Source organism: Drosophila hydei, unplaced genomic scaffold (assembly GCF_003285905.1).
Source record: "Drosophila hydei strain 15085-1641.00,03,60 unplaced genomic scaffold, DhydRS2 tig00008135-arrow-pilon, whole genome shotgun sequence".
Lineage (NCBI taxonomy): Eukaryota > Metazoa > Arthropoda > Insecta > Diptera > Drosophilidae > Drosophila > Drosophila hydei.
The window spans coordinates 1,701,852-1,717,572 of record NW_022045844.1 but is presented as its reverse complement, the minus strand read 5'-3'; the positions used below and the strand labels follow the sequence as shown (position 1 = coordinate 1,717,572).

Genomic DNA, 15,721 nt, shown 5'->3' with positions numbered 1-15,721 from the left:
TCAAGAGAGAAATATGAAATATATTTTAATAGTTTTAATTAGTTTTTATGCCTATTCATAGTCTATTTATTTAAGTCTTTCGTTCTACTCTTAACTATATATATATATATATATATATGGATTGCATATATATATATATATGTATATGGTCTATCTACGCTGCCCCAATATCCTAAAACAGGAGTCAACTTTCATTGTAATTACTAAATTTTAAGTTTAAAAGCAAAATTTAAGAAGAAAAAACAAAACTTTTTGGTCTGAATTTTATGTCTGAAATATTTCTTTTCTAAGCACTGCCACAAACTAAAAAACAACAACAACTCAAAAATATATACATATATTAAAAATAGTTTCACATTTCTACAAACAAACTTTCAATGCAACAAACAACAACAACAACAACAAACAATACAAATCAACAAAAATGTTTCAAACACTGCCCAAACAAAAGAAAAAGAAAAAACAGAAAAAGTGCAATCTCTTAAATGCATAAAACTAAACTAAAAGTTTAAAAGAATAGTAGAAAGATGAAGAGGAAGAAAGTGTAAATGTAAAAGTGTAAAAGAGTAAAACCAACTCCTAGTTCGATATGTATCTGTTTATATATATATATATATATATATATATATATTTCTTTTATACTTATATTTAGTTTGCGTTCTCTAAGTACCTTTATTATTAACTAACTAACTATCTATCTATCTATTATTATTATTATTATTATTATTATTATTACGAAATATAAAGAGTTTTACGTTTTTTCTTTAAATTTTGTTCAAATTGATTGAGGGTTTGATTGATTGATGGATTGATTGATTGCTGGATTGATTGATTTATAAATAATAAACAACAACAAAACAAAAACGAAGTGAGTTTTGAGAGTTTTAACTCTGTTCATTGTAAACAACATTTTTTATGATTATTTTTTATTTTTTAATTATTAAAATAAAAATTATTATTTCAAGATGCATGAGTTTTATTTTCAAATATATATAAATATATATATATATATATATATATATATATATATATATATATATATATATATATATATATATATATGTATATATATATATACGATCCATGATAGACGAAATACAAATATTTGCAACCCGTTACAAATTTGAAATCTAAATATACCTCCCATTAAATATATATAAAAAAAAATTATATAATACATATATATATATTCAAAGTCTATATAGAACATATTTTAGATAAATTTAAGCCACGAAATTTCGATGTAGCTCGTTTTTTAGATGGAAAACAAAACTCAGTTTTTGAGGTTTCGAATATGAGGGAAAGAGAGAGTCGGAGAGAGAGAGAGAGAGTGAGAGGGAGAAGCATATGTCTATCTAAATATATACCTATTATATAGAGTTTAAGCAGCATGACACAATTATTTAACATATGCTTTAAAGATGAGAACAGATTAACAATACGAGGGTAGTTTGAAAAGTTTGTGACGCAACAAAAAGATAGAAAAAAAAGTGAGAACTCCGTAATCGGCCACAGTCGACTACATAATACTCGTTCACAATGCAAAGATAAATAATAATAACTTGGGATATAATTCCAAGCAACAGACTCCAAAGTTTCTAATTAACATGATTTATATATTTACCTTAACGAGTATTAATTACCCTTCATTTCTTACTTAGTAAACTTTTCAGACTACCCTTGTAAAACTAACCAAATGCAACGAAAAACAGTTAAAAATGCAGATGTTTTTACACTGCAAAAAAATAATATAGCAAACGATTTTTTTTGTTAAAATTACTTTGTATTTAAAATTAAACAACGATAGATTAATTATTTCATTTATTTTTAATTTTTTTTATTAATTTTTATTAATGTTTTACATTTTTAGTGATAAAATTTGGAACCGCCAAGCTAAATATGCACTGTAAATGTATATAAACAACTTCTGGACCTCATGTTTCACTTATTAGATATAAAATAAGAATAATTATAAATTATGAAGTATATATATTGGATATATATATATATATATACTTCTATATATATACATAAAGAAAAGAAACGCTGGATAAGACCAACTAAATATTAAAGATTTAGATTTTCAAAGAAAAAAGATCTCTAGAAGAATTAAGTCAAATACTTACTTTATTGAAGAATATATAGTCTTAAGATCGAGTGAGTTAATGGACGAGTTTTGATATTTGAGTGCACTGGAGTCTGGCAAAAAGGTTTTGGAAAAAGGCAGCAGCAGTAGCTGATTGGGAATGAATATGGAAAGGATTGGAAAAGGTTTTTAGCGAATCTGTTGAAAAGTTAATATGTAGTTTATACATAGTATATGTTTAACTTATCATACGTGCATCTATATCTCTGTATATGTGTATGTATAAAAAATTAAGTTTCATTTTTTATATATGCAACAGGCGATTTTCCAACGTCTGCATTCAAAAATCAGCAAATGCGAGCCACAAATTAGAAATATATATATAGCTGACTATATAGGTCAGATATTAATTTAATTTTAACACGCAACCGAAACAAAATTGGTAAAAGGAAATAGCATAATTATTTACTGTTATGAGAAAACGTTAGAGTTTTAAGATTTTTAGCTAAATTTTGTATATTTTAATCTACAGATTGCTATAAAAAATATATATATATATACACATACTTATATTATCTGTTTTATAAATAACATAAATAAATGAGACTAAAAACGAATGCATTTTATTTTAACTTTAAAGGAAAAAAACATTTTTGAAAATTAAGGAAATATAAAAAAATGTAGAACATTGGGCGCCCCTGACAGCAAGTTCGCTGCTATGACACTTCAAATGAGCAATTGATCGGTGCAAACAACCTATGTTAACTGCAAAAAGCATTTGGTTGCATTATATATTCTCTGCGTTAACACATGTGTTAACAAATTTTTAAAACTAAGCAATACGAATATTAATTTATATATTTTATTATATACATGTTCCACATTAATCAATAATCATATAGTCTTTACTGCGTAGTATGTGCAAAAATATCAGGGTTGCATTTAACAGTGTATATCAATAGGCAAAATAAGACACCAACTTTCGCGCATCGTGCTCTGGTATGTTAGACCGATATACAAAAAATATCGATAGTAAATGCGACTGCGACGGCCATACTGTAAATACATATACACATACATACATTTTTTTCTTTTTGTGTCATTGTGCGTTCCAAAACCAAAATCACATTTCTGCGATGCATTTGCATTGCAAATTATAGAACAAGAATGAGATGTTTTTGTGTGGCGAAAAGGCAATAACAATGATAACAATGAATTGATGTATATAAGTTGCATAACGTACGTCGTCGGGCTCCGTCTATGTATATGTCCCTCGTTGAGCAGTCGTAATTTCGAGAAAACCACACACATACGCTCATAAAACGCCATCAAAACAGCAAAAAAGTAGAAAAGCAGTTTTTGAATGGCGTAAAAGTGTTAAAAAGCAAAACAAATCGAAATCAAGTGTGCGTTTTGCTAAGACTTTCATAGCAAATGTGTTGTGGCAGCGACAATAGACGCGCAGCATTAGCAGCAGCAGCGCAGCGAACGTCAGTCACATCCAATACATTACCAATACAATCGCATCTACCACAGCCGACAAAGAAAAAAGAGACTCTGCTTGTGCTGCTGCTTTTGCATCTTCTTCTTGTTAATCGTACAGTTCCTACGTCAACGACAACAAAAACAACCACAACATTTGACTCAGCTGCCAAGCCAAAACAACTAAAGAAGAAATCAAATCAAATTGCTGTAAAACTGTGTGTTGTCTTGCATGTGAAATTAACAAAAAAAGAAGAAGACGTAGTTCACGCGTTTGTTGGTATTCGTGCGCGTGAGCCATGAGTCTACCAAGCAGCGCTGCTGCCGCAGCTGCTCTCTCGACTGCAACGGGCAACATCGGTGCCTCTGCCAGCAGTAACAGCAGCAGCACCAGCAGCAGCACCAACAACAACAACAACAACCTGCCCTTTGAGAAGGATAAGATTTGGTACTTCAGCAATGAGCAGCTGGGCAATTCGCCAAGTCGTCGCTGCGGTATTAAATGCGATGATGAGCTGCACTACAGACAAATGACCGCCTATCTGATACAGGAGATGGGTCAGCGTCTGCAGGTGTCGCAGCTATGCATTAATACCGCAATTGTTTATATGCATCGCTTCTATGCGTTCCACTCGTTTACACATTTCCATCGCAATTCCATGGCATCGGCCAGCTTGTTTCTGGCCGCTAAGGTAGAGGAGCAGCCGCGCAAGCTGGAGCATGTGATAAGGGCGGCCAATAAGTGCCTGCCACAAACAACCGAACAGACCTATGCAGATCTCGCCCAGGAGCTTGTCTTCAATGAGAACGTACTGCTGCAGACGCTCGGCTTTGATGTGGCCATCGATCATCCGCACACCCATGTGGTGCGTACCTGCCAGCTGGTCAAAGGTAGGCACCATGCTCTAAACCAATACCAATACCAATATCCAATGCCATTTAAACCATTTGGCTGCGTGATGATTAGAGCAATTGTGATTTTGTTAACACTGTGATATATTTTAGCATGCAAGGATCTGGCGCAAACCTCCTACTTCTTGGCCTCAAACAGGTATGGCTAACACCAGCTAATCCATATACATAATAACTAGGGCTCTAGTTGGCATAGTTCAGCATACAATGGATGTGTGATGTGTGATGTGTGTGTGTGAGTGTGTGTATGTATATATGCGCACATTTTGTACAGGCAACAAGGACACAATAGAGTCAACAAATCATGTAGCTGCTCACTTTGTTAGCATCCCTCTTTGAGATGCCTTCTTACCTGTGTGTTAAGGTCATTAAATGCTCTACCTTAAGTTCCATTATTCTGCAAAAGATTTGAGCCTTTTATGACGCCTTCGCTAAAATGCTTCTAACATTGTACAGACTTTGTAGGTGTTATCCAAAAACTTCCCATAAAAATGTGACTAAATTTGAAGAGCATTTGCTATAGTCTTGTCTGAGCAACTCTAGTTTTTTATGCTTAAAATCATTTTTATGCAGGCAACACTTGCGAAGTTGTCCTGATTAAACCGCTCTAAGGGCATACACAGCTAGCTAGTATTCGGCTTATACAAGCGCTACTATATTCATATGCATATACTCTAAAGCGTTAAGAGTACTTCGTCTTTGGGTATTATCAAATACAATTCAGCAATAGACTCTTCTGTCTTATATCCGTCTTTAAGCATATATACGCGCACACACAGGCTTGTGTTCCATAAAATAGATAATGAGTTTCGATATATGACATGATTTAGATGCATATATAGTATATATGCTGCATATACTTCATATTTAACGATTACTAAAATGTAAATTGTGTGCTGGCTTCGGCTGGTGCTCCTTTTGATGATTAGCCTACATCTGACCTCGATGTGCCTGCAATATCGACCCACTGTGGTTGCCTGCTTCTGCATTTATTTGGCCTGCAAATGGTCACGCTGGGAGATACCGCAATCGACTGAGGGCAAGCATTGGTTCTACTATGTGGACAAGAGCGTATCGCTGGAGCTGCTCAAGCAGCTGACGGACGAGTTCATAGCCATTTACGAGAAGAGTCCGGCGCGGCTCAAATCGAAGCTCAACTCGATTAAGGCAATTGCACAGGGAGCCAGCAATCGTACGGCAACTGGTAACAGCAAGGACAACAAGCCGAAAGAAGACTGGAAACTGAGCGAGATGATGAAGGGCTATCATTCAAATATCACAGCGCCGCCAGAGCTGATGAATGGAAGCGACAGTCGTGATTCATCACAATCAGCGCTACTGCCACCGCCTGCAATGGTGCCATCGCAGCAGCGTCGCAGTGATGGCAGCCATCAGCGTTCGTCATCGGTGGGCGGTGTCCCAGGTAATTCGTCCTCTTCTACCTCCTCATCTTCATCGAATCACAAGTTGCCAAATTATCCAGGCGCACTGCCGCCCGAGGCACATGGAGGTGTGTATCGTAAGACCTCAGTTTGTAGCCATATATTGTGTTCTCTAATCTTATTACCTTCTCTTTCATATAGACCACAAATCGAAGCAACCCGGCTATAGCAGTCGTGCGCCGTCTGGCCATCAGTCGAGCTCGTCGTCATCGGCGCAACGTAGCAGCAGCAGCAGCTCCTCAACAAGCAGCAGTCAACGCAGCTCCTCGAGTCAACCGTCTGGTCGGCCACCCATGCCTATGGACTATCACAAATCATCGCGTGGCATGCCGCCCGTTGGCATGCAGCCGCATGGTGGTCACAAGATGTCCACAAGTTCCAAGCCACAGCAGCAACCGCCTCCGCTTTTAGACAGTCGCGGCAACAGCAACACTTCATCATCCGCCTCCAATGCATCAGCAGCAGCCAAAGATGTCAGCAAGTCGTCGTCGTCGTCGTCGAATAGCAGCAGCAAAATGTATCCTAATGCACCGCCGTCGTACGGCAGTAGCGGACCCAGCAGCAATCCGCTAATGTCTCGTGGCGGCTACCCTGCGCCGCCTGCTGGCTATGGCTCGCACGGCTCGCATCGCAATAAATCCGTCTCGTCATCAAGCTCATCGTCATCCGTCCACAGCATGCCGCCTTACGAGCAGCAGCTGCCCTATGGCCAGAGCCAGGCAGTGCCCAACTACAATCATATGCAACCGCAGTCACAGCCCCAACCTCCGCTCGAGTCGCAACAACTCAGCAAAAACAATTCGCTTTTCAGTCCGGAATGGAGCGACATCAAGAAGGAGCCACAATTCAATGGGTTGTTGCCACCGCCACCAGGACCTGCACACGAGAGTCTGGGCTATAAGCTGAACAATCATGCGCGAGATCGGGACAGCCCCAAGAAGGATCGTTTGACACCCACCAAAAAGGATAAGCATCGCAACACGTTGCCACACGGCGGTGCAAACTCAGGCAGTACCAGCAGCAGCAGCAGCAGCTCGACTAAGCCCATGCTGCCGCCGCACAAGAAGAGCCACAGCGACCTCCTAACCAATGATTCCAGTCGCGATATTGGCAGTTTGAAGCGCGCCAACGAAATCTCCGGCAGTCAATATGGGCTCAATAAATTGGACGATCATGATACCGGCAGCATGCCACGAGACAAGGTGCGTAAGCTAGACAATAGCATTGGACTGCCTGGCTATTCCAGCTACTCCGAAGAAAACAAACATGCGCCGTTGTCCATGTCGAACGGTGGAATTGAGACAACGCCCGATTTGGTGCGCACGCTGCTCAAGGAAAGCCTCTGCACAACCAATGGCTCGCTGCTGAAGCCCGACGCATTGACCATGCCTGGGCTTAAGCCGCCAGCGGAGCTGTTGGAACCGATGCCGCCAACAACGCAACTACACATGAAAAAAGAATCGCTGAGTGCACCCACAAATCTCTTGTCCAACAGCTTGTCAGCAGCGCCTGCCATGGAGCTGGATGCACTGACTAAGCTGGGCGATGGCAAAGATGTCGAGGGTGCTGGCAAGTCGGAGAAGAAAAAGAAGAAAGACAAGCATAAACACAAGGAGAAGGACAAGTCAAAGGACAAGCCCGACAAGGAGGAGCGTAAGAAACACAAAAAGGACAAGCAGAAGGAGCGCAGCAGCAAGGACACGTCCATGGACTCGCTCAAGCTGGTCATCAAGACCGCCGCGAATCCTAACGGCAGTCTCCAAGTGGGCGCCGCAGCGCCGCTCAAGCTGAAGATCAGTAAGAACAAGGTGGAGCCGAATAACTATTCAACCGGAGCTGGACTATTGCCAATGTCGACAGCGTCTGGATTTGGCATTGCGCCACCGGTGCAGGGGATAACGACTACAGCTGGATTGCCTGGTCAACAGCTGGGGATACCGGGGTATGGCGGCTACAGCTCCTCGAACAGCACCAACAGCAGCAGCAGCAGCGGCGGCGGTGGTAACACTAGCAAAAAGAAGCACAGCGATCGGGATCGGGACAAGGAGAGTAAGAAGAGCAAAACTCAAGACTATGCCAAGTACAATGGAGTCTCTGGCGGCAGTGGTGGTGGCGTCTATGCGCCTCTAGGCGGTGCTGGCGCCGCGTCTAATACGCAGGCAGCCGTAGCCAGCTTGCTGGGTCTGCCACCCAATCTGACGTCCGCGTCGTCAAATGCTAATTTGGGTTCCAACTCTGGCGGCTCAGCCACGTCGATGGTGATGCCGCCAACAGGCGTGCCCGCTGGCATTGCACCAACCGCTCTGCCCATTTACAACAAAAAGTAGTCGTAGTCAGGGTAGCCCCTAATCCCCCCACATAACTATATATTCTTTGGAATCCCCAAGAACTTTACCTTCGATATAGTTTATATGTAATATGTAACACGGTAGTCGTAATTGTTGGTGAGATGATGCATTAGTTGGCTAAATTATTAATTGAACTATATTTTAGTTAAGCCCAAATACCACACACAATTAAATCGCAATCGCAATTGCGGCCGAAACTCTTTCGGCTAGTTGTGTTCATAATGATAATCAACGGAATGAAAAACTCGGAAGGCAACAAAACTACAAAAAACGTCTGTACAGCATTAATTAATTTGTAATTATAACACACACACACACACACCCGCATACACTCACACACACATGTAATTGTAAAAGAATTCAGATATATTGTAAAAGCAAAGCAAACTCCTTTCGATTGCAAATAGAGCGTGAGCACGGCCGTTTAGTCTATAAGTTAGTAAATCAAATACCCATACCTATGCATAAACACACACACATACACCTGCACACACACACACACACATACACACTCTCACACATACAAATATATATATATATATATATTGAACTGTTGTATATAGCCACAAGAAAAACAACTTCCGCTTAGCTAAACAAATAATACGGCCCGAACTAATGCAAATAAAAAGAGAAACAGAAAAATGAATCGAAAATTTTGTGAGAAGTAATTTATGCAAAGTCAAGAGAGCCGCGCGCTTTAATTATAAATTAAAGAGCAACGCAATTATACAAACAATTTAGAAATCACAAACAAAAACAGTTATAAAAACTACATAGATATAAACTAAACACAAACACATAAATTATTTGAATTAAATAATAGTATATATATAAAAAAGAAACAAAAACAAAGTGAATGCCGTTAAAAATTGTGTGAAATTAATTTTTAGTTAGCCAAGTTTTTCGTTTTTTATTATTATTATTTCAATTTTTTACAATCAATGAATTCGTTTAGCTTTTAATTTTAAAACAAAAGAAATAGCAGCTAAATAATAAACGCAAAAAAACAAATTGATAAATTCATAAATCGATAAAAGGTCGACATAGCTTTGAGTTGTTTTTAATTTGAAATTAAATAGCATTAAAATGAATATGAATAAAACAAAAATACAAATTGTTGTGCAACACGAAAGAAACAAAAACAAAGTAAAAGCTATGCAAATTATATGAAATTAAGCAAGAAGAAAAACAAGAAAACATATATCAAACACGATCATAAATTATGTAATTTTCGACTAGAAAACAAATTTAATCAAGCGTTGCGCGTTTTTTCAGAAAAAAAAAACTATTCGATTTCTAATTCTAATTGCATTAAGCTAATTAAAAAAAAAACAAAAGAAAATAATGGGAGAAGAAGACGAAGAAGAGGATCGTATAGCTATATACTAACTAAACACACATACAATATATATACATATACATATTCATATTTGGAAAATACGAAAAATGTTGAGTTACAAGAAAATTTCCAAGAAAAACAAAAACAAAGCAAAGATATTGCTAATGCTAAACACACAACAAGAAAAACAACAGCAGCAACAACAACAACAACAAAAGCAGCATTAGATATATATTAAAACAAAAAAAAAACACGTAATTCTATTTCTTAGTTTTTTCTCCCCCTGCTCTACTTTTTAAGTTTTTGTACATAGTTGAAAAACAAAACAAACAAAACACAAAAATGACATTTCGAAAAAGTTGCCCGAAAACTCGTAAAAAGTTTCATTGGAAGCCTTTAGCCACGCTTCGAAAATGAACTACTTTCTCTTCGACTTTTACGCACGTTTCGAAAGTTCGAATAAAAATTTCAAAAAACCCAAAAGAACAATAAAAAAAATTGGAAACACATAAAATAAAAAAAAAACAAACAAAATACAAAAGAGTCTCTTGTTTTATGTGTATTTTTAAGGAACTTCAATTGTTTGTGTGCTGCCAGATCCAATCGAGGTAGCTGGTGACCCGCGTGAAGATGCTCGGGAAGCCAATCTCGCAGCCCGTGGCGAGGCCGAAGGAGGTAATGCCTATCAAGTAGCTCTTGTCGTCCTCCTTGTAGATCAGTGGCCCGCCGGAGTCGCCCTGGCAGGTGGATTTGCCGCTGCTGGTGCTCATGCAGAGCATCTTCTCGGACAGCGAGCCGCCCCAGTACAGCTTGCAACGCGCCTGTGGCATCACGGGCATTGCCACGTAGCGCAGCGTGGGCGAGGTCGAGCTGGAGCTGTCGCTATCCCTGCCCCAGCCGGAGGCATAGGCCGTCATCTGCTCATAGCTGGAGTAGCTGCCATTCAAGCCCCTGGGCAGCTCGGCCGCCCTCACTCGATCGCCGAACTCCACTGCGAGAGGCAGCTGCACCAGCGCAATATCATTGGCCACAGTGCTCGCTGTCCAGTTGGCATGCACTATCATGTGCGACTTGTGCACCTGATACCGCAACTGGCCCGGCTCCAGGTCATTCGTGATGTTGAGTGCCCCCAGGTAGGCAGTTGCACTCACGGCTCCATCCATGCAGTGGGCAGCCGTCAGTATCCAGCGATGGCTGATCAAGGTGCCGCCACACCAGGTGCTGCTGTTGCCAAACGAAACATTGAAGCCCACCTGGTATGGAAATTGACCCGCAACAGCGAACTCTCCATTCGTAATGCGACCGCTCAGACTAAGCAATTCCACCTGAGCTACGAATAGTGCTACAAATATAGCTAGCACAGTTAACTGCATTATTCAAACACTATTAAACAATTAATAATAGTTACTTTGAGTCTTTTGTTTATAAAGAAAACTGCGTCGCAATTAGCTCGAGTGCCCCATCGACACTCAGCCCTTAAAGCTTAAGACTCCTTCACCTGACCCTTGTCATAGATTAGACTAGATAGATTAGACATTGCCATTAGATATAATCGAGCCATCCTCCAAAAACTATAATTGAGAAAAAACATGCTTTATAGAGCATCTTGAATGCTCTAGGTACGTCTACAATATATCTATGATATGCAAATATATAGTCGAGGGGTTGACCCAGATAACATCTGGCAAATTCTAAGCTCAAAGTGGACTTGGTGCACTGGGCTGAATACAAGTTTGCCTAGAGTTTAGATTAACTTAAGACTCTGTGCTCAATAGAACAACTATCAATGCCTCTCTATGCGATTCTCACATGCACATGCAATAGATAATCAGACTTTGTTTAACGATTGATCTATCCCATCAGCACTTAGCACGGCAATATATGAATATCATTGTTTATTTTAAGATTGCAATTCAAGGAGATGTCTATTTGTTGACCACACCGCTGTGTTCCTCGATCCAGTCCAGGTAGGAGGTGATTCTGGTGAAGACAGCTGGGAAGTTCTTCTCGCAGCCCAAGGCGAGGCCGAAGGAGGTGGCACCGATCAGATAGTTGATGTCGCCATCCTTGTGGACCAGAGGACCGCCGGAATCGCCCTGGCAGGTGGACTTGCCGCCCTTGGTGCTCATGCAGATGACGTTGTCGGTGATGAGACCGACCCAGTACTTGTTGCAGGTGCTAGAGGCCATGATGGGCTGCTCCACATAGCGCAGCACGGGCGAGACAGCGTTAGACTTATCGCTGTCCAGACCCCAGCCAGAGGCGATTGCCTGCTCGTTAGCATAGGTGGAGTAGCGGCCATCCTTCTTGGGCAGAGTGACGGCCCTGACGCGATCGTTGAACTCCAGCTCAGCGGGCAGCTTGATCAGGGAAATGTCATTGACCACAAGTTTGGGATCCCAGTGCTCGTGCACAATGATGCCGCTCTTCTCCACATGGATGCGCTGCTGTCCGGGCTCCTCCTCCTTGATCTTGGTGGCGCCCACATAGACGGTCACCGAATCAGCAGAGTCTGTGCAATGGGCAGCGGTCAAGACCCAGCGATTGGAGATCAAGCTGCCACCGCACCAAGCTCCAGCATTACCAATAGCAATGCTCAATCCCACCTGGTAGGGGAACTGACCCACACGTGCCTCCTCGCCGTGGGTGATGCGACCATCCATGGGCGCAGCGGCCGCGGTGGCCAGAAGAGCAGCCAATGCAATAAACAACTTCATGATTCGTATCTGAGTTAACTTCTGATTTGGACAGAGTTGGAGCAAATGTTTTTATAGCTCGCAGCATAGCACTCCGATCAATGCCATGCCGTATGCCATATCTTATCAAAGTATCTGTTCACACGGGACTCTCTAGAAGATAGCGATAAGGGCGCGTGCGCTGCGTGCCACATTATATTATATATGTCCTGATAGAACAAAGAAGTCGGGATCGGATCACTAATTAACTGATTAGCCTCGATGATTTCTATAGAAAACCAATAAATTAAATTGAAGAAGTTTTTTTTGTTTTCGTTTTAGTTGCGTTTATCTATTCAACTGGCGAGTCGAGTCTTCAGCATTCATCTCTATCTAACCACTTGCTCGGACGTATGAACTGCACTAAAATACTGAATGAAGAGCCAATCTCTATCAGCAATAACAACAACAATAGCATTACTTTATTTAAAAGTACATGACTAGGTAATACCACGTTCCTTCTGTCTGAAGTGCCCATTCAACAAAGTCGCAAAGAAAGCACTTCAGACAGTGGCTCTTCAGTTGAACAGGAAGTGCGGGTGTTGCTTAACTGCGGTGCTAGCTTAAGGGTTAATTGTTGAGCAAGCTATGGGCTTAATTGACTGAGCGCTGCTTAGCTGCGGTGCTAGCCTAAGGGTTAAGGCTGAGCAATAAATTTAAAGCTAAGATACTGCAGATTTGCAGAGATTTGAATTTGGATTTAATTGATCATTCAACATATATAATATTATCAAAAAAATTGACTTCATTTGCAAGCTTTTTCGAGTGGGCGCTGCTTAGCTACTCTGCTAACATAAGGGTTAAAGCTAAATGTTTTGATTTTTTGATTTTGACAGAGATTTCCAGACGCTTTCAGGTTTGATAAGGTTTTTCTGACATCAAAATTTAACCTTGACAATATTATCAAATCCAAATGTATTTGTAAAGAGGGATATTTTACTTAAGTGAAGATCGTAGAAGTTTTAAGTGCGCGAATTTTGAATTTTGATAACTCAACGGGAACTTAGTTCTGATTATGTCTGAGATAGTTTAGTCAGACTGACTAAATAACTCACATTATTACATCATAATATTTATATTTTATAAAATTGTTATCTTTATCAATCTTTGCGAAAAGATTGAAAGAATTCCTTTCCCACCTCTGAAATGTCCACTTTTATTTAAGCTACTCTCTAAATGAGTTTTATAAGCTTTCATTACTAGGATAACTGCATAACTATAGATAATACGCTTAAGCATAAATTGCTTTCTATGGAAAATTTTAAATACAATTTTAGTTTTGTATTCGTAATGCTCCAATTGAGATAGCGCGCTATGAAATGGCGTAAAAGACTGATTGAATTGATGACGACGTATAATCTCATGAATATATATACATATCTATAAATATATATCAATATATAATATATATATGCATATACAAATTATAGTTATCAATAGTTATAACAATAGATACGTAACTATTGTTTTTTTTTTTTTTGGCAAATAATCCTATCTAAAGTTTACAGAGAGACAAAAAAAAATTAATTTAATTGATAAGCGTGGCAGAGTTACAAGAGCCGTAGAACAGAGCCACTTGAACAGGTGTTCTAGTCCTAATTTTGCAGACGTCATTCCCTTAGCAGCGAATCTGTATATAAGCGACTGCTTTACTTGACCAAGATTATAGTCTTCATTGAAGTCAACATGAAGGTACTTGTTGTATTCGCTCTGGCCTTGGCCTACGCCTCGGGATCGGCACTGCGTGCTCCCTTTGAAGTGAACGTGGAGCCTGAGTTCCGCAATGTCTACATGCCCGTTGTGGACGGACCTGATGGTCGCATCACCAATGGACACGACGCCAGCGCTGATCAGTTCCCCTATCAGGCTGGTCTTTCTCTGAAAATTGGCAAGTCCTCCGCCTGGTGCGGTGGCTCCGTGATCGGACACGAATGGATCCTGACTGCCGCTCACTGCACCGATGGGTAAGCACAAGCTGCTTTGCCAACTGATCCTCAGCTAATCCTTGGTTTCTTTATCAATTTGTCCAGTGTCGATTCTGTCGATGTTCATTTGGGCAGCACCGTCCGCTCGAGCCCCAAGGTTAAGCACAGCGTCAGCAAGGACCACATCATCATCCATGCCGGCTGGAACTCCAAGACTCTCGCGAACGACATTTCCCTCATTCGCATTCCATACACCGACTTCAGCGACGCCATCCGTGCCGTTGAGCTGCCCCGTCTGGAGTCCCACTACTCCACTTATGTTAACGATGAGGTCGTTGCCTCCGGCTGGGGCCGCACCTCCGACTCCTCCAGCTCTGTTGCCGCTCATTTGCAGTACGCCGACATGAGAATCATCTCGAACGACGCTTGCAGGAAGACCTATGGTCTGACCATCCGTTCCTCCAACATCTGTGTGTCCACCCCAGCCTCCGTTTCCACCTGCAACGGTGACTCTGGCGGCCCATTGGTGCTCAAGGACAGCAAGGAGCAAATCGGTCTGACCTCCTTCGGCTCTTCTGCCGGTTGCGAGAAGGAGCTGCCAGCTGCCTTCACCCGTGTCACCAGCTACTTGGACTGGATCAAGGACCACACTGGCATCTCTCGTTAAGTTGAAAAATTGGAAAAATGTGATCGCATTTTTTTTTTATCAAATTAAAGAATATGAAAAAAAATTGAATATAAAAAGTTTACTTTTAATTAATTTTGGGCTTATCTAGTAATATCCAAATGACTTAGCCTTTAGATAGACGCTCAAATTAAGTACGAGAATATCATCCGAATGCTTAGCCTTAAAGGAGAAATTTAAATGCCAAACGTTTAGAGTCAATTGAGTTCTTTACCTCTAAATGTGGGCTATAAAAAGTCCTTTGAGGTGTATCCTTTATATGTCCTTAGGAAGCATTTTACACCTTCAAACAATTTGCCTTACAAAAAGAAAACACATTTAATAAATTCTTATCTTTTAATCGTTTTTTTATTGTTTTTTTGCTTTTGTTTTGATGTTGTTGTTCTTTAGTTTCTTTCACAATGAAACAGTTAAATATATAATTTTTTGTTTTGCATTTTATATCATAATTTGACTTTAAAGTTTAGTTTAGGCTTTACTCGGCTTTTACATATATATATATATATATATACATATATATCATCAATAAATTTCATATATTTTTTGTTAGTTTTTTTTTCCTTTCATTTTAATAAACATTTGGAATGCATTTTATATAATTTAAATTTAACAATATACATAAATTTGATTTGCGATTTAAGTGGCATCGTTTTGTTGTTGTTGTTGTTGAAATAGTTATTTATATAAACTTTATCATTAAAAATTGGAGAGACTTATGCACAGTTTAACATTATAATTATTATTATTATTAAATACACATACATAGT

The 15,721-nt window shown here is 39.8% G+C and overlaps 4 protein-coding genes across 4 annotated transcripts; 2 read left to right on the top strand and 2 right to left on the bottom strand.

The window, feature by feature from the left end:
- The first annotated feature begins 3,142 nt into the window (after positions 1–3,142).
- LOC111601054 (cyclin-T) lies at positions 3,143–8,801 on the top strand. The gene is made up of 4 exons (XM_023317470.2): positions 3,143–4,459; positions 4,574–4,619; positions 5,410–5,990; positions 6,064–8,801. The coding sequence occupies exons 1-4, from the start codon at positions 3,868–3,870 to the stop codon at positions 8,247–8,249; spliced, it is 3,405 nt and encodes a 1,134-aa protein (XP_023173238.2). The 5' UTR covers positions 3,143–3,867; the 3' UTR covers positions 8,250–8,801.
- A 771-nt stretch (positions 8,802–9,572) lies between these two features.
- On the bottom strand, positions 9,573–11,014 carry LOC111601089 (serine protease 3-like). The gene has a single exon (XM_023317516.2). The coding sequence runs from the start codon at positions 10,980–10,982 to the stop codon at positions 10,185–10,187; it is 798 nt and encodes a 265-aa protein (XP_023173284.2). The 5' UTR covers positions 10,983–11,014; the 3' UTR covers positions 9,573–10,184.
- A 473-nt stretch (positions 11,015–11,487) lies between these two features.
- On the bottom strand, positions 11,488–12,373 carry LOC111601090 (serine protease 1-like). The gene has a single exon (XM_023317517.2). The coding sequence runs from the start codon at positions 12,324–12,326 to the stop codon at positions 11,535–11,537; it is 792 nt and encodes a 263-aa protein (XP_023173285.1). The 5' UTR covers positions 12,327–12,373; the 3' UTR covers positions 11,488–11,534.
- A 1,637-nt stretch (positions 12,374–14,010) lies between these two features.
- Positions 14,011–15,000, top strand: LOC111601093 (serine protease 1-like). The gene is made up of 2 exons (XM_023317529.2): positions 14,011–14,308; positions 14,375–15,000. The coding sequence occupies exons 1-2, from the start codon at positions 14,031–14,033 to the stop codon at positions 14,934–14,936; spliced, it is 840 nt and encodes a 279-aa protein (XP_023173297.2). The 5' UTR covers positions 14,011–14,030; the 3' UTR covers positions 14,937–15,000.
- Positions 15,001–15,721: the final 721 nt, after the last annotated feature.